This window comes from Helicoverpa armigera, chromosome 9, assembly GCF_030705265.1.
Source record: "Helicoverpa armigera isolate CAAS_96S chromosome 9, ASM3070526v1, whole genome shotgun sequence".
NCBI classification, from domain to species: domain Eukaryota; kingdom Metazoa; phylum Arthropoda; class Insecta; order Lepidoptera; family Noctuidae; genus Helicoverpa; species Helicoverpa armigera.
In genome coordinates, this window is record NC_087128.1 from 4,232,185 (window position 1) to 4,255,289 (window position 23,105).

The following is a 23,105-nucleotide window of genomic DNA, read 5'->3' on the forward strand; positions in this document are numbered from 1 at the left end:
GCAAGTCGCTTAGACTGGAGATTAGACATGAGACTTGCCGCTAGCTGTCGCTGGTAATCTGAATTGTTTTGCTAGGTACATGAGGAAAAGATAAATGTAAGTAGGCAGGTATATGCACGTAATATGTATGTAGTCTTTCAAAAAAATACCTTCATCTTTATTTGATATGTTAATGCCAGTTATCGCGTTCGAAACGACGTAGAGCCATTTTATCAAGTCAAAACATTGATATCATATCTTTCCTAAGCTTCTATCCTTAGTTCAATAACATAATTAGAAAAGTCGACAGCTCTATCAGTTCTATGAACAACATAGCCCATTCAATCCGCGGTTCATACATCAAACGTGACAGTTTTAAAAATAAATCCGCGCTATCTGGCGGACGTGTCGACGACGCAAGCTGTATCTATTTATCGCGCCATATCTCTCCCTACAACAATACAGACAAAATAAATAAATGTGTTCGAGCCCGGATCCGGCGACCCTTCTCCACGCACGTAATCCATTCCAAAATGTCCGTTTATTTTTCTATGTGAGTCGCTCTCAGTAAAAAACAACGCATGAATCGACCGAGCACCCGTGCGAGAGGGACGCAGACACTCGCCGGCCGAGCAGCAGCGGGCGGGGCACCGCGTAGCGCTCTCCCATTGGCCCGCTGCACGCAGCGCCCGCCGCCTGTGCTCCACAGCCAATCATTTCTCATCTTGTTTCTCACGTCCCGCGCCCCGCGAGGCCCAAAATACCGACCTTTCACGAATGCCAACCCGATTCGATACGACCGAAAATGCCTTAGTTACTTCACGCGCGCATTGTTGACTGGTCGCTTTCGCTCGTTTCCAGCGAAAATACTGCCAAACTGTTCTCGTCAGACCGAAACTTGTAACCAGTCTTAACGCGAAATGTGTTCCTCTTCGACTTGTTGACATCCACCAGTTAATTATCTCAGGTAATAATTATAATTATATGCACGGCTAAGCCCCCACCTGTAATAATAAGGGTGGTGAAGTTAGATTTTTGATATCTATTAAGATTCGCGAGATAATAGAGTATTTTTGTGCCGGATGATCGAACGTAAAAGCGGTGTCCTCGTAATCAACGTAGGCCGTTCGGAGCGGCAACGTCGCGCGTAAATAATAGGGTATAGAGATGAGTCCGATATCATGTCACATGTTAAAATCATCGATATTTTAAAATCATTTCATCATGCAATGACAACGACAAAATCATCAATGCTTTTAAATCATTACTCGAATCGAATGACAATGAATGAATTGAATGCCAACTTCGGTGATTTTCGGCCGTTTCGCTCGGCCCCGCTCGGGTGTGCTCGGTCGCAATCGCAATGCGCAGCGGCGGCCCGGCGGCGGGCGGTTCGAATCGCAACGTTGCGACACTTATGTGTGACTGTTGCGAGGCTTGCCCGATCGTATGACTGGGCGCACGGAACGGCAACAATTCTTTCACTTCGTTGTTTAAGTTTGCGCGCGAACTTGACTCGAAAGGTTGTTTTTTTGTGAATCATTGTTTTGGATTGAACTTTTGATTAGGAAAGGACGAGCATCCTTACCTAATTTTATTTTACGCGTACGAACTTACGAAGTACGTAGTGTAATTTGTTAATTGACTTATGCCGTAGTAAATATTGAAGTGTATTACAAATTTTAAAACCAAGTTAGTATTTGCAGTTTGTGCCTAAAATATTAAAAACGTATGGTAGGTACTTAACGTTCTTATTTAATGAGTGGTTACAGTTTACCTAAATACCTATTAATAAAAAATGGCATCAACTTTAAGAAAAACATCCAACGTCTGGGTACATTTTGACATTGAATCCGTTGGTGAAAAGACAGCAGTGTGTAAACTGTGCAGGGTAAAATTATCCTATAAAACTTCCTCAACAAATTTAAAAAAACATATTTTAAGAAAACATCCTACGGTTGAAATTCAAGATGAACGTAGGAACATGGGTATGCACCAAAACAGTTCAGAACAACGTTTGGAACAGGAAGCTGGCCCTTCTAATCAAGCAGGATCCCAAAATCTGACTCAACAGTCTGTTGTTGCTTCTTCTGCTAGTCACTCAGCCGAGGGTAATCCGTTGCCACAACCACACATTATCCAGCAGTCTTTAGTTCGACAACCTACAATAGCTCAATTTACACAGAGAAAAAAAATTACACCATCTGAACAGGAAAGGTTGAATAGACTACTTATGAAATTGTTCATGTTAGATTTTCAACCATTCAGTATTGTGGAAGACGAGGGCTTTGTTGCATTTGTTCATGGTCTAAATCCCATTTACCAACTACCTAGTCGTAAGTACCTTTCAAACACTTTACTGCCATCAATGTACCAGCAAGTTTTTAATGAAACAAAACAAAATGACTGAAGAAGCAAAAGTGTATGCCTTACCACAGACTGCTGGACATCAAAAGCAAATGAGTCATATATGGCCATAACAGCTCATTACATCGATCAAAACTATATTTTGAAGTCGCTTCTCCTGCAGTGTGAAGTCCTCCCTGGACATCATACCGCCATAAACTTAGCAGCTCAATTAAGAAAATGTGCATCGACTTGGAACATTACAGACAAAATTACCATAGTTGTGTCTGACAACGCGAGTAACATAGTCTCCGCTATCACGACTGAGCTGAATTGGCGCCATTTTGGGTGTTATGCACACAGTTTAAATTTAATTGTCAAGAGTGGATTAAGCGTTGAAAATTTGCAACAGACAATCACCAAAGTGAAGAACATTGTATCTTTTTACAAACGTAGCCCTTTGGCCACAGAAAAGTTTGTAAAATATCAGGTCCAACAATCGGAGGCAAAAACAGCAAAAAAACTCACTCAGTCTGTGGAAACTCGATGGAACTCTGACTTTCATATGCTGCAAAGGTTTCTTGAACTTAGAGAGGCTGTAACTGCAACACTTCCACTCAGCAACTTCAAAGGTACATATCTTGAAGACAATGATTGGAAAATTATTCAAGATTTGCAGTGCGTGCTTAAACCCTTCGATGAAGTGTCTACGCGTATGAGTGGAGAAAAATATTTGACGGGTGGAGAAGTGATTCCAATCACACAGTGTCTTTTGCAAACATTAGAAACTCTAGAGTTGAGAGAGTTGCATGATGTTGTGAAATTGGTTTTAAAAAAGCTAAAAAAGGAAACTTCGGAAAGGTTTCGCAATTTGGAATTTAGCAGAACACTTGCACTATCAACTTTTTTAGATCCGAGGTTTAAAATTTTCATGTTTCCACAACATCTGGCTGAAGAAACGAAAAAAGTTGTCATCGAATTGGTAGCTGCGTCAATTGCAAAAACTAAACAATTAACTACTCCAACCCTAGCTACGACACAAAACTCGGGAAGTAATACTGAACCATCCATATGGAATTTATATAGGACAGCAATTGCGAAAATAGAGCCTAAAGGAACCCCGTTATCAAGAGCGATAGCGGAAGTTCAAAGGTACCTAGACGATGACATCCTTCTAATGGGATCGGAACACGACACTCCACTTCAGTGGTGGAAAAACCACGAACATGTTTACCCAAATTTGACGAAATTAGTTTTTACTAAGTGCTGTGTGCTGGCAACATCAGTGCCTTGTGAAAGGGTATTTTCACGAGCTGGTACCATGGTATCCGAAAGACGCACTCGCCTAGGAGTTTCAAAAGTAAAACAGCTTATGTTTTTAAACGTCAATTGTAGCCAATGAATAGGCACAACAGGCAAGAAAATGTAAATATTTGTAGATATACAAAAAAAAAAAACAAAAAAAAACAAAAGCAAAAAAAACAAATAGGTACCAAGAAGTAAGTACCTCAATTTAATCATTGTAAATATACCAATCTTTTAAATGCGCCAAAGAAAAGCAAAATGATATTATATTTTTATTAGGTACCAGTATTATTTTGCTAGTCTTTGCCAGTCCTAAGCCTGGACAAAGCATGAAGGTAAGATTGGAATATTACTTGTAGGAAAGGTGCGTTGGTATTTACGCAACCAAGTTTTTACGCCTACTACTAAATAACAAATGATAAAGTCACTAAGCCTTTACACCGTTCCGCGATCATTTCATTTCATCTACTCATTCATTAAATCATTACTCATAATTGAAGTGCCGTGGCCCGTGATGTGCTCAAACAAAAATCATTGATGATTTTGTCATTGTTCCTGTCATCGATATTTTTTTGTCATTGTCACGCAGTCATTGATACAGAAAAATCATCACTCAGCCCATCGCTAATAGGGTAGGCGCTCGGTCTTTCTCTCGCAGCTGGCGCACAGCGGCAACGTCGCGCTGCCGGCGTTATTGTGCCTCCACCGCGCTCCCGTGCCGCGCTCACCACGCCGCGCCACCGACTCGAGCGAGACGCATTCACTACGCTCTGCCAACGCAATATACCTACAGTATCGACACGACAACGCGCTCAATCATCATTATTACTTCACATTTGCTATTAGATACTAGTTTTGGGGCTACTTCTAGACTTGTTGTTCTGCCCAACTATTGTTTATTGCTTATATACTTAAGTATATAAGGTAGTACTATATAGTAAAAAAGTATATAAGGTAGTACTACCTTATATACTTTTTTATGTAGTAAATAGATATGTACTCGTAAATACCTAAAGAGTTAAAACTGAAATAATAACGGATTCGAGACTATGGTTCCTAAATTTATTATAATTAACTGATAGATAATAAGCATCAGCACTGAAAACATAAAACTGATGAAAATAAAACTTGTTTACAGAATATCGAGCGGGTGTTGGTGAACTCGTGGCGCGCTCTGTCGGCGAGGAGCGCAGTGCGGCGGGCGGGACGCGCGGGGCAGGGCTTCCTCCCCCTGCTTCAGTTTCGGCTGTGACGTTGTGTAGAGAGGACGCGTTGCTGCGCGCCACGAAAAAGGATCGTTCGCGCGGCAACTTTGAACAGTGACAGTGTGAAGGAGTGTACCGTGACAGAGAATGTGTATCGGATTGCAGTGCGCTACCAAACGGATGCAGTGATTTGGATCACAATACTTGGATTGCAGTGTTTTTGGATTTGGATTTTGCATTTTTTCAACTATCAAACTGGGGATGCATAAGATGGAGCTCGGTGACAGCGTGTACGCCGCTGAGCGTATCATGAAGAGGAGAATTAGAAAGGTGAGCTTTATTTCTTTACAAAACATTGGCGTAACTGATTCTAACCTTGCGAAACTTGCATGCGAGATCACATATCAGTGGCGGGTTCGATTCGTGGCTTTATTTGTAAACTGCATGTTTCGCAACATGCGAACGCCTGATTGTTTTTGCTTGCACCGAATTTCAAAACATGCTTTTAATAATGCTTTATATAAAATGCATGGCAGCGCATGATCGTAGTTTACATTTTGTTTATTAATCCCAGTATTGTGATGTGACGGCAGCTGTTCAGAAATTATCGCAAGGGTTTTGTGTTCCTTTTCACGGGTGTTTTTCAATTCTTATTATTATCAGGAGTCCCCTTACATAGACTGTATAGAGACTGGGGGCCTTAGTGAGAAACTGAATACTTCTTTATAATCGGTGCCCTTCTAGAGATTACATTAAGTTTTTGACAGTAAACAAGTTTGGACGAGCCGCGTGAGGGGTAACCTCGCTATATTGTAATGTCTTTCTTGAGTCTTTCCCCGTAACTAACCTGATCCCGATATTGATAACAATAAATTCAGCTTTTTGGTTTGGTTTTTTATTGCCTGTTCCTAACTGCATGTTTTGGTCACTGGGGGTTCATTCAGTCTTTAATTAAGAGCGAAAAGTTTGAAACAATACTCAGGTTTATTAGACATGTTATCATCTATAACTGTCATTGGTAAAACAATTGGCGCGATCACTATCTAAGTAGTGAAAACATCGCTATAGAATATCGAATGACTTGAATGAATCCCACTATTGTCCGTAAGTGCAGCAACAACACGGCCGGTGAAGGTAAGTCTGCATCGAGGAGCTGCCGATAAGGTAAGTGCAGTCAGTCACGTGGAAACATTTGCTATTGCTAGGCCGATCTGATAAAGTAAACAGTATTACTAAACGATGTTGTTACAGGACATAGTCGGTACATTACTCACTTCTGTCCACTGACAATTAGCTAGAGGTCTTCTTGGAACATACTGTCGGCTAGCCCATGCTTTGGTTGGTTCCGAAGAAGTCGTATTTTCCCTAAATGATTTCGGGACTATGTCGACTTTAAGACCGAGCCAAGTATTTTTGCCCTTAAGGCTTATCCTTATTTTTAATGAAATTATACTTCAGTTGTTCGCATAAGTATCATTGTATTCGGATTCCATTCTATCAGAATAGCCTCAGTAATCATGGATCTGGCTGATTTCATTATATTGTTAGAATTTCTGTCTTTAATCTTCATATCCTTTTTAATTGAATATGTTGATTTCCAAACTTATAAACTTTCTGTCGTAGATTCCTCACTTGGTACTTACAAGTGATAACCAAAAGACAGAGTAAAACCTAGAAGAAAATGATTGATCTTATTTAAATTTGTAAGAAGGCAAAACGAATTGAGAGAAGTACAAATAGCAAATGTTTCCAATCGTGACAGTTACAAAAATGCCAAGCGTACACCAATACCAATGACCAATGTATTCAATCTAACTTTAATCACATGTATAGATGGATGATATATTTGGGGTAATCTGAATGAGAAAGAAGACTTCCAAAAAGCAAGCGGTTTTTTTACAGTCTTTATGAGACAAAATTTTCTTAACAACAGAGAAAGAATAAGCAAAATCATTGAAATGAACGCATCTTAATGCCAGTCAGAGATTTTGGTCCTAGTGTACGGTTGGCAATTGTAACTTAGAAACGAATGTCATCTTCACTATCGTATTGGTCATGTACGGTATCAGGACATTTCAATCTGATTTCCGTCATAGCGACTACTTACTTACTTCCCTATACCCTTACTTTCCCATTCCACACCATATTACCAAATTAGAAAATGATAACAAGCGATATGCCTACAGACCACGTGTAACCTTTCTATTTCCTACTATTTTTTAAATACCACTTACCTTTTAGTTCATATCTCTAACAATCTACGTCAATGGCCTTTTAGCATTTTATTAAATAAGCTTTATTTCAACTGCCTCCTTTCTTAAACTATGACGTCGTTTTTAATTAGCTGTGATGATATTGCGTAGGTCTGGCTCTATTTGTTTTCAAGTCATAATCCTCCCTTCTCATGAAATAACAAGACACTTGCAATGACGTTAGTGAAGGCGTGGGTAGTCGAAACACCCACCTCAATTAGTACCATGAAACTCAAAGGAGTGCCAAGTTCATCTGTGCTTTAGCCAACCTTTTATTTTCAAGAGATCCATCAGTAAACCAGACTTTTCGTAAATACGAGGATTCTCTTTCTTTTTGACAAGAACTGCTGGACATTCGGTTCCATTTGCGTTGACAGACTTTTTCTATGAAAGGTCTAATCTACCAAAACGCAACATTCGTAAGGTTATTTTTACCTATGCATTGAGATTTTGTGACATTGCGGTAGCACTTCTTTTATAATGTTATCTTTTTGCTCCATTTACTCTAACGTTTCCATTTGAACCCCAGAGAAGCTCTTATGATAGACTTGCTCTACTTTTTTACCAAAATATATTACATGGTTCTTTACGTCGAGACTTTCAAAATCTTGAGATATCCATTAGTCCCTTCTCATAATGTAGTTTAGTCCTAATATACCTAGTACAAACAACATTAAATGATCCTAAACATTGATGCCCATTTTCACCAACAAATACTTAAATTAAGGGATCCCCTAAGAGCATTTACGGAACACTTAATAATAATTTCGTTTTCACCAAAGTTTAGGTATCCCTTATCCATAGTCATTTATGTCAAAATTGGGAGAGCCCTTATTCTAAGTGGCACTTAGATTAAGAGATTGTTGGTGAAAATGGGCATGAGACCTTCAAAATCTCGAGTTATTCCATCTCATAATGGTCCAGGTCTAGTTAAGTCCTAATAAAGTACGTGCTCTTTAGATCATCAGTCATCACTCATTTCTTACCTAGATATGGAAAATGTTAACTTCTTTTAAATTAGCACTCTTTATCAAATATCCGTTACATCTGGTTAATCACATATCATAGATCTTCAGTGTTTTCCCTCTACAGTGTGTACCCACCCACGTTGAGGTATAAATCCCAGATGGGCGCATTTAACGCATTACAATTCTAAAGCTCTTGAGGCTACCAATCACAAGCAATTAAAATATTTCTCACAGCTAGTAGTTTTTAAAGTTCTCAGCATAGTTATTTTGGCTCCTATTAACGTCTTTAGCGCATCTCCTAAAATAGCGAGACTGGCCATAATATTCTTCACCACTCATATTGGTAAAGTGCAGCGCTAAGCATGTTTTGATTGCACTGTGTACAGTTCATTTTAAGTACAGAGTGTTATCATAAATCACGATTCATTAGATTACAAGAAGCACAAGTCAATTAGTAAGTCACGACCACAATTTCTCTATTATGATAGGTTTTACGCCGCCAAAAGTTTCCAACGCCCGCTTGCTAGCGCTCGTGTCAATTTTAGGAAACTACTTAATATCAAAACAAATTGTAAGTAATGCAAAAATCTGCTCTACCGACAACGATATAAGGCCCAAATTCGTAAACGACTTACTCAACTTGTTATCTGCCAGCGTGGTCTAATATAAACGAGACATCTGTATACAAAGGATTATGTGTTTTAAAGCTCCCACATAAAGCATAAATTCGTTTAACTACCAGGCGTCAACATAGAAACTCCTACAGAGCTCTGTAGCCCTGGTATCTCGGAGCAAACGCGCCAGTATTCGGCTTCGACCGAACAGCCATCGAGTTGCGCATGCTCCCCGCCGCTCCGTCCGGCCAATCAGCGTCGAGCAATATTCCGGCCGGCAAAATATCGTAGTGTGTTACACCGATACAAATTAAACTTAGTTTTTTTACTTTAATAGTACTTTGTAACGTTTGTTTTTATTTATTCTTGACGTTTCCAGTCAATTAATATTGTTGTTATTAGGTTTTCGCTTTGCACCCATCGTATCAACTGTGGATTACTCTGCACTCTGTTAGCTAAGTGTCGAACGACATAGTTCCAAGGCTATTTGTTAGATGGCGCTATACTAAATTTATTGAAATTAAAGAATTTACTGAAATCTCTTTGTGGACATATTTTTCGTCAGATTTTGAGTAGAAACACCGAAGTTCATTATGTTGTCCGGTTTCCAAGTGCCTTTTTTGGTGATTGTTTCATGTTCAAAGGATCATTGAATACATAAACCGCGGACCAAATTACTCAAAAGCCAGGCAATTATAAACGTTTGACACATTGAAAATAATAACATTCTACTCTTTCTTTTTCTAAAATGCCGCATCATTAGACATAATTTATAAATTGGTGCATTCTAAGGTCTGACATCCATGCTATCCAATTTTATAACGGCCTTTTTCCAAAATCGTATAAAAAATTCTGACAAGACGCAAAAAATAAGCCGTTATAGGGTCATGGTGGTGTGGTGCCGATAATAATTCGAAACTCGTCCGTAGTGTGCACTCGGAAGTGACACAAAGCCACCAAATTTTCTATAAATAATCGCTTCACAATGCTTCACCGTAATTTTATCCATCCCTGTATTGGAATGGGATAAAAAACTGACAAAGGAACAGGGCGATCTGTGGAGTGGTTACAAGTATGTTAAAAATAATATTGTCTTATTTACACAAGTCTTCGGTGTCACAAGTATTTGGTGCCTAAATCAATCACTATTTTCCTAATTTCCAATAAAGAATAAATCTGGTTAGAAGGATACAAAAAGAGAGAGTCTCTTTATCTGTAGAACTGCTACCTATCGCACTAGTTTATGTTAAACCTTCAATGGTAGTTAGTAGTTTAAAACAATAAGTAAATAAATCATCGCCATCCACTTTATTATGAAGAACAAACAGGGTTTTACAGACGAAGTTATGTAAGTAATTTAGATCAATCAGGTGAGGTAGTGGTAAAACGCGAGCCCACTGATAATACAAAAAATTGCATAAGCAATTTTTATAAAGAAAATTGCCGGCAGATGTTAATATTTTACAAAGAATCAACTAGCCATCCCTATGAAATAATTTTTTGTAGTTATAACGGCACTCCACGGAACTCTTTGTCATGCATCGTTCAACATAACTCGGGTCTTATATACTTAATATGTAGGTACAAGCCACCCCTCGAAACATAAAAAAAAACTATGTGAACGGTCCCCTATATTTAGAAAGCATACTTAATCGCATGCACGTTCGCTCGGAATATTAAAGTGTATGGGGAAGCGTCATATGGGGACCCCACACAATTAAAGCTGAGTCTGCATTGTCTCATGCACGCTCGCGTTCCTATACACTACAGCCGAATGCCCCCGTTGAGAACTAACGATCAGGTGATAAAGCAATACCCGTCGATTGAAACTCGCTTCCATCGACTCGCCTTACAAGCCCACTCTAATCGATTTTATTCCGAATGTCTGTTTGAAACGCGACTCTTATCATTGACACCGATCTCGGTTTTTTAATACGTCCGTACCATTTTTGAAAGCAGTGAACGGCGGCAGCGAGCTGAATATGGACACCGTTACAGGATTGAGGAGGCACATAAAAACGTAGAGACAAGTTGGCGCTTGGCGGTCCGCTGGCGTCATTATAATAATGCGCCTGTTGGTTCGCCGCCGGTCGTTATGCCCCACGCATTATTATGTAAATGTAAAACGAAAAGGAAAGGACGGTGGTTTTTTTGTACACCTTTATCTGATTCAGATAAGGATGTTAATTAGTGAAGGATATAGCGGGTCGGCGCCGCAGGTGAGATGTTCCCACGTGATGCCACATTTCTAGCCATTGTTCGACAGTGAAATCGCGCTCGTTAAAATATTACTACGCTGCACGCCACCACGCCTATGATGATTTCGCACTTCGATTTATGACTAAACCAAATAATGGGACGTAAAGCATGTCACTTGTCGTGCAAATGCGGCACGTCTCAAATTACAACAATATTTGCACATTGTTTAATACGTTCAATAACAATGGAATGTAATCAGTTACGGCGCTGTTATGAAGGGTAGACGAGGGTCAGGGTATCACAAAATATTTGTTGTCTCCCCACAGCTCCCCAACGCCAAAACCACCCGCTCGTCATCATTGTGTTTTTTTCTTATCTCTCGTGGAACCCTTATCTGAACCCAGCCGTGGGGTGTGATCTCACTTAATTGAGTTATTACTGACGTATTTATTACGGGATTATAACGAATTTATCTTTCATTCACCCTTTCGTTTGTTATTGTTTTCATCGTCTAGAAGAGGATTCTATTTAAAATGCTCCCGATACCTTCCTGAAATATGAATTTGTCAACTTTCTTCTCAATCACCCAATTTACCGTAAGAGATGTTGAGTTTAATGAATCGAGCGCCCACTAGCCAAATCTCGCTACTTCCCCTCGTCTAAACTAGTCACAAGTGTTTGCTCTCCGGCTTGGCCACAAGTGGCGAGGGTCGGAAAGCCCCTTTGTGTCAAACGAGGGACCTGCTTACCTTGCGAGAACCGGTAATTTGTACAAATATCCCCCCAATACGCATAGGTGTACTACAAAACGCTGTTTAGACATTCCGGATCGGTTCTCAGGGTACAAGAAAATCATCTACCCACGAATTTTGTTTGACCATGCATTTTTTCGTAGTTTTCACTTAGTGGCAATAAGCGTGAAGAAGCCGATGACAATCGGTACTTGACAAGTACGTCGATTTAATTGTCCCTGAGTCGATGACCGTACGACCGCTAAGCGCAGTCCCCGTTCTGAACAACCGTTTTATAATACCGATATAATTGTATACCACTGTTTATTTCTGTCACTCTGTTCTTTCTAGGCCGGCAAATAAATACAGCCAATGTCAATTTATGTTACTTACACAAGTATACGTAAAAAACGTATTACTTCCTGTGCAGATAATGATAAAGAAGACTACTACTGCTACCCCGCTACTCTGCCCCAAAAAAACTGGTGCAATTCTCAGTTTTCTAGTATGCGAAAGATGATTTTGGTTACTTGCCTGTAAACATACCACATCTTTTAGCAACAATAAAACATGTTATGCCTACCAAAAGGAATAAGATATTGTGTTTACAGCAGCACTATAATAATAAAAACTGGAGCATAAATTGAAACACTCTCATATCTATCAATCGTTCTCATCAAGCGAGACCGTAATCACAACCATAACAAATTCAATTCACACCTCCTTCGCCTAGAAAGAATGACTATTATTTCACCCATTGAGAACGATAATAGTAAACATGAGAGATGCTAGTTGAAACTGAGACACGTCCGCATAGCAGCACGGTCACGAGCCGACTGACACCGGGCTTGTCTCGTGTGTTTGCCGCCGTTTCGCCGGCCGGCTGACAGACTTGCTTACCTTGTCTGACATATCAATTTTCTCTTCGCACACATAGCTCTGGTTGAACCGTACACCGTTCAGCATTTCTGTGCTCCTGGTATTTGAGTTACGAAAGAATACGCGCGATATTGCGCTGATCTGAATGGAGAGAGAAAAAAAACATGTTCCTTTGAAATAGTGTTCTTATGACATTGATCAACTTTTTGTGCATGCGAACGAGAAAACTTTGTTTGATAGTGGGGATTTATATAAACCGATTGTGTTGATTAAGATGTTGATGAGTTTGATTTCTAAATCGCAATTAAGTCTAAAATACTAGCAAACTCAGTAATAGGTATAATTCATTAAGCGGTGTCGATGTGCGCATATAGAAAAGTTGGCATGTCGGATGCATAGCAAATTGGCGCTGATGGCTACGTCACGTCCGGCTCCGTGGAGGTCCGTACGTGGTATGAATAAACACAAGCGTTGTCCGGGGTGTGAACATCGTCTAATTTAACCCGTTTGTAATTCTCGACGCGCGCCCGACGAGACGACGTACTATCAAAGCTAAGTAATTGTTTGCTCAATAAAGCGTCTGCCAGTCCTTCGCTCTATGTATTAATTATTATCTTATGCATATAAATACATACCTACTTATCAGCACTCCGATATTGGCTCTACTTCAACGTAATAATCGCATTATGAGTATATCGTTGTCACGAAGAAACCATTATTGAGCAATAAAAACAATATTGAAAAGTTTTTCTCCTCCCGAGTCCCGAATTCCAAACCTTTGAAACGACGTCAGCACTTCATAAATCTCTTCAAGTATACAAACAGCAAGCTAGGAACAAATAGAAATCGACAAATCATCTCCAAACGCCTCTGAAAAATGAATCACGACATCGTTATTGCGCCAATCGCCCGCGGCTCGCGACCCGAGATTCATCCTGTCATTTTTCCACCTACCCTCACCCTCCCAGTCCCTCCGGATCCCTCCATCCTTTTTAACGCTTCGAGTCTCCCCCGGTCTACGAAATTAAACGCAGCAATTGAATTATATTTGAATCTACACCGTCGGGAGCTTAAATATTGAGCTTGTTATTCCTTGCACTGAACCCTTGTTAAAAGTGCTGAGGTATATTGAATTTTACTTGCACTCCAAATGAGCAATACTTTAGCGATATCGAAAAATACCAATCTGTGAAATCGTTGACGCAATTTCAATCATGTACGTGAAATTGGTTTGCTGATCGTAGATTCCAAAACTTCACATCCATTATGAAAGAAATGCATTTAATCTAAATCACGATCCTTCAGAATCAAAACTGATTTTAAACTAAGACCTGTCACCAAGAATTCCAGTCCTGTTAGATATGTACCGTAACAGGGAGGGTGCTAATGAGCAGTTAAAGCGTAGGTCGTGCGTACACATGTCACGCTTTCCTGGGCAAGCAATCTGTCCTGAACAGTCACGCATTCATATTACTGGCGGCAACTACTGGAACTGTGTGCGGAGAACTGATTGTAGGTATGCTATATGTGGAAGTTACGCATATTGACTTCGATTGCACTTACAGACAGATTGAAATCTCAAAAAAGGGTTTCTAAATCTTTAGTATACGCCATTTAGGGTACGCCTCTCGGCATCACAATTTTGGATATGGACAAGTATTCAAGTAGATAAAATGTTTAATAGAAATAATTAGTACAACAAAGGAACACTGGGACAAAACCGATCAAATAGGAAATAAGTTTACCTCGATGACTTCTTTGTGCAAATTAGCAGGTTAGTTTTAGCCGGCTTCCCAATATGGATATTTTACAAACTTAATTAAACAAATGAACAAACATCTCGGCATCGCAGTCCATTTAGTCAAACAAACCCTTTCACGGATCCGCAGGCGTCGTCCGGGCAATTTGAGAGGATTCATGTTTAAACGCCTGATCGGTCCCGGGTGGGGCTCCTAACTGGGCTCGAACCATTAATCTAACCCTCCCTACCTCCTCTGTGACCTCTCCGGAACGAGGCGATGACTCCGAGCAATTTGCAATAGCTTGATGAACGACCCGATGTATTGTACGTAGCTGTTACTTTGATCAAGTTCGTTAGATTGGTTTGCGAAGATAGGTTTAATGGGTGTTCGTGATCGAAAGGAGAAGAGTAAATAACTTAAATTACTAAGTTGTCCAATGTTAAATGAAAATCAACCTCATCTCTAATTTCAATACTAATAAAATGTGATTTTACATACCTATACTGATCAGATTTAAGGCTACATATTTTCGTAAAAATATAGAAGGAAGATTATTCGTTAGTTCATTCCAATATTACCTCTCAAAAGCTAAATTTCGTTTTCTCGGAAAAGTTGTTCTTCAAGCTCATATTCCCTTTTCACATTATCTCTAGCGGTTCTAGTGCTTAGCATAGCTATTAGATCACAACATAGTTTTTCGACGATTTAATACGATGCAGTAACAAGATTTTTTTCATTTTTCTCTCAGAATGTAAAAAGAAATATTTACTAATATAATAACGTACTTTTGTGGAACGTTATTATTATATATTCTTTAGAATAAAATATTCCTTTGTCATTTACCAACCACTAAGGTTAACTTTTATAGGTATAACTTTTAGAAGTTCACAGTTTACTTAGTTTCTACAATTTTGAATTGTAGAATGCCATTTAACACCATTCCGACATTCAACTTTACCTCTATTTGTTTGCATTGGTCGTTTCATTTGCGCTCGTTAATTCTAAGTGGGTGATAAATATTACTCCGGACTTTCTAGCGTTTGTTTTAGCATTAGCATCTACATCAAACAAACACTCGATAATCGATACCTACGCAAATTCCCCGTAGATATTTATTATGCTATTTTCTCTCTCGCTTCAGTTGGCGTTATTGAGTGCAGACTCGTTGAATACACGGACGGATTTTGGCTCCGTGCCAACACTACTGATATTGTGTTCCGTTGTTCACATCCCCTCTATCCTTTCGAGATTGTCTCCACTTCGCACGATATTAAAAGACATTTTGACGCGATCGTTGTAAAAGATTATTGTTACAGATTAAAATAAAAGGGGATAAGTTCGTTTTTATTAACAGGGCGCGGATTGAGGAGAAAAGAAATAAACGGTGTGACATCTGCTTGTTATTGCTCTGTAATAATTGTGAGGGTGAGGGAAACTTGAGGAATGTTCGAACAATAGGGACTCTGGTTTTCATTACTGTCTCGTGGTATTATATGGCTTATGCTTTCTTTATGTGCTGGGATTCCCCTACATATTAAAGACAATTCAAATATGTGTAAATATTTGTTTAATCATATCTACATCTATCTGATATTTGTTATCAAAGCTATTAAAAGTTACGTACGATTAATCCAATACTCGTGCTATTGGCTCCAAAACTTCAATCACATTAATACGTTATCGGGTGATATACTATTTTAATTGCGTATCTTATCTTCCTAAGTAATGTTCAAACGGATATGTAATCAACATAAGTAACGAATTATCATCAGTCAATGGTCATTAGTATTGTAGATTATAAACGTTTTCCTGTAGGTATAGATAGACGATAATTGTTGTTGTGTACTTAAATTCCACCTCCTTTAATTCTCCATTCACAGGAATTTATTGTCCTACTGACCACTCTGCTCTCTAGATACCGTTTCACGCTCTACTTAATCATTCCAAACTAAAAAAGTACCAAATTAACGAAATTTGCTCGAAATCAGAGAACGGACGTGATGTATTTAGATGGCAGACGATTGCATTAGCTTGACCCATAAATCCTATTGGACAATCCTTTAACAGAGATGGGTAATCAAAAGTTAAACGTTTATAACAAAACACTACGCAGAAATTATTAAAACTGGACTCTGCGCCCACTAGCTAGTGAAATCGTTTTATAAAGTTGACAAATGTACCCAACTAATTGCTAGCACCGCGCACGGCAATGTTAAATGTCTGAAAAATGTCTATGAAGCCTTCAATTAAAATGCGCGTGACGCAATTGTTACAAAGCCGTGTAAAAGAAAATCAAATTAAAACGAAAAAATAGTCTCGCCCGCGCCGGTCACACCGCTTTGTGTATAATCCCCGATTCGGGGAATACTAAGTATATTTCTGTTTTTAATCACGAATTCTCAGTAATACGCGGACTAAAAATAACGAGATACTGATACCTAATCCGATCTCCATAAAATATTATTAAATTCGTTTTTTGAGAAAACTTAATCTCTCCTTGAGTCTTTTTACAGTAAGTATTGTCTTAATTGAAAGACATGGTAAAACTATTGGCCTCCCAACGAACGATGATTGCATAGATTTCAAATAATCATTTTCGTTCTTTCAAGTACTTAGGTATCTAGTTTTATAATATTATAATATGTTGCTAAAATGAGACCACGAGCTCTAGATTACTCCAGGCTATTTCATAAGTAGGTAATCTATGTAGCTGTTGTTGCGGCTTCATCGTGACAATATATTTGAATTCGCAGTTACATTGCAAAACCACTGCTTTACTACATGTACCTAGTCTACCTCTTCAAATGTTCATAAATTCTCAGAATACTCGCAGTATAAATTAGTTGTTATTACAAAGACATTAAGTTCAGAAGCTTCCGCTGTGCTTCCGCGAAAATTGTAAATTGGATTCTCCCTAACTCGGAATTTGGGTCCCTGTTGGAATTGTTCCCGCGTTAGACTAAATAAGATGAACACTACATGCTCCACATCTCATTTAAAATAAGAAGTACCCATGTTTTTATCCTACGTATTATTTCTATCTTCACTCTAGCTTTTCGTTCTTTGCGGGGACGAAAAGCCCTTTGCGACTGCTAAGCAAGTTCTATAAGTCATTTCGCTATCACGTATAATTTTTAACCACAAAAACCCGAGCCTGTTTGATTTTAACCTCCATAAGTGTTCATGCAACGTTTAAATGATTTATACCCTCGTTACAATCACTGCTTAATTTGAATATGCGGGCACCTAATTTGTGTACAAGGACCTAATCATATGCACTTAACTCTTATTTATGAATGATGAACATCGAATGCTTTTCAGATAGGTACCTACTTACGTAATACTCGTATGTTGATATACTGCTTCTTCTCTATCGATTCGCTCTTGGCAGAATAGTAGTGGTCGTGTTGAGGCTATCTAGGTACATTGATTATAGAAGAGGACACAGCCTATTTTTACAATCTCCCGCCATCGTTACCTTTATTGCACATTTAATACACGGAACACAGAAAATGCAGAAAGTTTATGTACAACAGCGAGATAAAGAATTGGGTTCTCTTACAGCCAACCTTAAAGCGATACTTAGAGAGATTTGAGAGAGGTAGGGTAAAACACAAGTGAACAACAAGCTCTCTATGTTAGTAGACTCGAGACTGACTAGCACAGTTTGACACGCAGCTGACCATTGCGGATTTCACCAGATCGGTCCAGATCGATCGGCCGCGAGATCTGGTTCTACACTTAGGTACCTACTTAACGTCTTCATCAGATTATTTGGTCTTACCAACACCATCACTTGCTAAAAAGACAAGGACAACTCGTATGTTGGTTTTATTAAGCAATTCTTTGCTTGCGAGTTGAATTTTAACCTGACGACACTAACCTATAAGTTTCGGTTTTGCCAGGTACCTAAGTAGTGTTCAGTAAAATGAACGATCTTACTGGACTTTATCTAGAGTATTGTCGTATGAGTGTTATTGTGTGTTATTCCAAAAGTTTTTTCCTCTTATATTTTTTCTGGAGAATGTGATGTGCTATCAATAAAATCGATGAGGTTTCCGATAACAGGATAAATTGGCCATGTACACCCATAATCGTCATTATATCCCTTAACAGAATATGTCTGTCGGTCCTCATTACGCGAAACACCGCCACCTCTATCAAGTGAATCCACACCGGTTATCAAGTCGAGTGATCCTATCAGCACATCTCACCTGCTGATACAGATTAACGTTAATTATTCGCGTTAATTGCCACACGGCTTCCGATCAACGCTAATTGGCGTCTGTGCTTCCGAGACACGGTCCGCCCATGGCGCGATTACAACCATCAAACTTCCCATCAACCATTTACCCTCGAACACACCAAATTCAACCTTAATAGCTAAACATAAGGGCCATGTTGCCGATATAGGTAAAGTTGTAGGACGGCACAGGCGCGCGGGGGTGGAGTGAGACGAAGCGGGGGTGGGGTGCCTCTCCCTTCGCCCCGCCCGCCCCGCGCGTCGGCCAATCACCGCGCAACAACCGAACGACCTCACCTTGCCCACACGTCCCAGCGGATCCTTTTTTATTTATTTTTTTAACGATTATGTCTTTGTTTGGTTTCTGACTTTGTAGTTTAAATTGAATGTTGAGTTAAGCATTTATAAGTATGGTGAATACAATAGGAGCTTTTGTTTGAGTCGGATGTTTTGCTGGCTTTTCTTTTGAACTTTTGAGCATGTTACTACAATGTTATGATCTTGAAAAAGTTAAGTGGTTTTTAATGAGTTAAGAATTTTAATGAAGTATTTGTTTAGATGAACATAACAAAGTTTTTTCAATAGTTTCACCATATGTATGTGAAGGTTGACTACCTAAACTTACTAAGTAAAATTATTGCCAAATATGTCGAAATATTTCCGCATTATTGCACATTTAATGTGTGTATTTCTATATTTCTTTAATTGATGGAATATTTTTCTAACACGGTGGGAATAAATAAAATCTTGCACTGAACCTACAAACCAAAACCAATAAAAATGACAATAACGGTACCTATTTAAAATTTTAAATTCCGAATGAACGTCGCTGCAAAGTCAGCGCTTGCAATACAGTTTTCACTCACCCTCCGTCTGCAAAACCAATAAGACGCGAGGGTCTGAAATCCCCGCTTCAATTGCGAACCGCCCTAAACACCAAAGTTTACGGGCTATTTAGGACTCTATTGCTAAGGGTTTGGGGTATAATTTTCAATGGATGGTTTAATCCAATTAAGTGGCTAAGGTGAAAGGCTGCTAATAAAATATGCTATTTCATATTGGGGTTTGTCCTCAAGCGTAGTGTTATGACTGCGCCACAGATGTTTTTGTCGATAGTCAAAATTGTTAGAACAACTTTATTACTGGTAGAATTTCGTAGATGTTTCATAGGACTTTTATTTTTTTAAGACGGCATATGGGTCAAATTAGGGCAGTTGTAACTTTTGAAGTTAAACAAAGACACCAAAAATTACTTTGCTATATTATTACCTACCGTGACAATTCATTTTATTGTTGGTACCTTGGTAAAACATAATAAAAACAAAAAAATACTTATTTAGAACTTGCGCTACTTATGACCTATTTCGTACCCTGGATTTTTTTCACTCTAATTTTAAAATCCACATAGGTACCCAGTATAAATATAAAAGTTTGAAATTGGTAGACAGGCATATTTTTAAACAAACTAGAATAAACTGCGAGCTTGGGAAAGAGGCCTTTGGTCATGCGCAGTAAACATTCATGCAACTGAATTAGTCAGAATTCATTTTAACTAAGACTTAAGTATTTCGCGGCAACACATCTATACCTCTGTATACTCTCTAGTGTTAGAATTAAATGTAGGTACATAATTTCACACGTATTAAAAAATATTATAGCAGTTTTACGGTATGGTCTCGCTATCGTTCGTGATATTTTTATCTCGTCACAGCATTAACCTATAGTGTGAAGCAGCCTTTACACTGTTGCTGTTGATACGGAATACCATGTGTACCTACCTAATGTGAATACGAGATCATATGCAATATGCAAGGAAGCCTTATTTTTGCCCACTTATCTATTCTAATTGTACTCATCAACTCTGTAAACTGAAAGTTTTCGTTTCAAAATTTCGAATACTTAAGTGGAAACTGCACGTTCCGTTATACGTCTATGTATGTCTGTTTATCATCTTTTGGGTATTGCATGATATCGCTTGCTATCCTTTTTTGGTTTGGTTTATAGTAAGCACACAGGCTTTTTTCGGTTTGTTGCTGTGTTGTGTATGCAATGCTTGTCCAGGGCCACGAGGCGCGCTAACGGTGGCCAGAGAGCGCGACAGCTGGCGCGGCAGGTGCGCCCCAAATGCACGCGCGGTACAAGACCACTTCGCACGCTCTCTCACATTACTCTTTATTTCATTAAAACACAGTCTTACCTGATACACCCACTTTGTCATCTTATAAATCCATAACGTACCTAACAACACGCCCCAGCCAAAATTTCATAAAGCGAAGAGCAAACTCTGTAGCACCTAAATATCCGTTTTCGCCGTAATATTATCATCGAATAAAATCTGCAAGGCTATGTGCAACCCTCCCGCCGTTATGCACGCCACCGGCAGTCGCGCCACGTCAGCGAACGGGCACACACCCGGCCGCTATCTATACTCACCTTGTTTAAATTAATACACCAAATTTAACCATCTGCTCTCTCTCTTTTCAGAACAAAGTGGAGTATTACGTGAAATGGAAAGGGTGGAAGCCGAAGCACAATACGTGGGAGCCGGAGGAAAACATCCTAGACCCGCGACTCATCGAGAGCTTCGAGCGCGGCGAGGAGCTCCGGCGGCAGGGCAGGAAGCGCGAGCGCGAGCACTCGCCCGCCGAGCGCGCGCGCAGCGGCTCCGAGGAGCGCCACCCGCCGCCCGGCAAGCGCAAGGCCGAGGTGCTGTCCCGCGAGTCCGGCAAGATCGGCGTCACCATCACCATGAGCCCGCCCGCCGCCAAGCGCCACGACTCCACCAAGCTCAACGGTAGCCGCACCTCGCATGCGGCGCACACCGCGCACGCAGCGCAGCCGCCGCCCCCGGCCGCGCCGCCCGGCGGGGCAGCCGCTCCCGCCTCGCCGGCCGCTGAAGCTGCAGCGCCTAGGACGGGCCCCAGACGGGCGCCACACTCCCCGGAGGAGGCTGACGCCCATACTCCTCCAGAGCGCGAGAGGCGGACGGAGACTCAGCCCACTGCGACAGCACCTGCGGAGCCGAAGGGAGCGCAACCTCCGCCACCGGCCGCGCCGCAACCTGAGGAAGAGGAGGACTCGTGGGGCGATGCGCCCGTGGCAGTGCCGGCGCCGCCACCGCCGCCCCCGGCGCCCCGGCGCGGCGCCGCCTACTGGATGGCGCGCTCCCCCGTCGCCGACCAGATCTTTATCACCGACGTCACCGTCAACCTGCAGACGGTCACGATACGCGAGTGCCGCACCGAGAAGGGTTTCTTTAGATCTCGTGAGCACCGGCCGCTCGACGTCACGTAAGGTCTGCCGTGATTAACTTTTTGGACTTGTACAATAATAGGTAGCTAGTAATGATTAGTTACTACGGACTTATACCCGAAGAGAGGAGTGAAGTGAGAAGGTGTCTTTGTAGGCCTAATGTAAACGACATTAGATTAGTGCTCATCTATCTGCTACTGAATTGTTGGGATGTTTATTTATTGTAGATGGAATTGTCTGAGTAATTGACAATGCTGCAGGGACTTGATTGTATGAAAGAGTCCCTGTGACTTTTGAAACAGATTGTGCTGCTGGGTTTGTATTATAGATAAAATTATGACCACCAGATCTAACAATTAATAGACAAATTGTTGTCAATTGTTGAAAATAGAGACTTCTATATTTTATAATGTTGAATTTATTGATTGACTGGGTGTCTGGTGTACCTCCAAGCAGATAATGTATTTTAACTAAACCTATAATTTAAAACCACCAATACCTTTTGTATACCTTCCATTATTAATTAAGTGCTCTGCTTGTGAACTAAATGTAAGAGAAATAATTTTACCCAGTGTGACCCCTTAAAAAATAGGTACCAAGTTAATAATAATTTTTGTATTGAATCTCAGCAAAAAATAAAATGAAAAAAATTAATGTTTTATCAGTTTATTATACTCAACCAATTTTTAACATTATGTTAATTCGTCATTGTAAAAAATCCTTAGTTTTGTTTTTTATTAGTCTTTTTATTGTTGTTGTTATTTATGTGAACTTAATTTAATGTTGAATAATTTTCCATTCACTATTTTACCCCAGTCTTTGATAAAATTTATTGTACTTTTATAAGTTGTAATAAAAAAAAACTTTTTGTATACCTAACAATAACTACATTTGCAACATTGAGTAAATAACGTCGCGGGTAAAAATTTCGCGGTTTTTGACCACCCAGTGTTGCAACTAGTAAATTATATTCTTGAAAGAAAGACGAAAGCCTCTTTTCTATTTAACTATATAAAATTAGGTACTGTTGGTTTATAAAATGAACTGATTGTTTTTTTTTATGTAAATAGTATTCTTTGTAGTCCTGTGCTAATAAGTTATTTTTTTTTATAATTTAATTTTAAGATCACATGATTCCGGACGCTTTTCGTGTTCCTTTTATTGTTATTTGGTTCCTTTAATAATTAAATAATAATGATTATAAGTATTTTCCTGAACGGATGTGAATGGATGGATTCTCCTACTATTTAAGTTCATTGTATATTTTACTTAATGCATTTGTATGTGGAAATGGTTTATGTAAATATTGTAAATATAATTTTAGAGAACTTGTTTTATAATGTGATAGAATTTCACATGATAGTCTGTAAATAAATGAGAATGAATTAGA

At 39.6% G+C, this 23,105-nt stretch overlaps 1 protein-coding gene across 1 annotated transcript; it reads left to right on the top strand.

The window, feature by feature from the left end:
• The first annotated feature begins 797 nt into the window (after positions 1-797).
• On the top strand, positions 798-23,105 carry LOC110371546 (chromobox protein homolog 7). Its single transcript, XM_021327866.3, has 3 exons — positions 798-946; positions 4,769-5,165; positions 20,948-23,105. The coding sequence occupies exons 2-3, from the start codon at positions 5,097-5,099 to the stop codon at positions 21,755-21,757; spliced, it is 879 nt and encodes a 292-aa protein (XP_021183541.1). The 5' UTR covers positions 798-946; positions 4,769-5,096; the 3' UTR covers positions 21,758-23,105.

Coding starts and splice junctions, on each gene's coding strand:
- LOC110371546 (XM_021327866.3), top strand. CDS start 5,097: ATGCATAAGATGGAGCTCGGTGACAGCGTGTACGCCGCTGAGCGTATC. Junction 5,166..20,947: donor TGAAGAGGAGAATTAGAAAG/GTGAGCTTTATT, acceptor CTCTCTTTTCAG/AACAAAGTGGAGTATTACGT.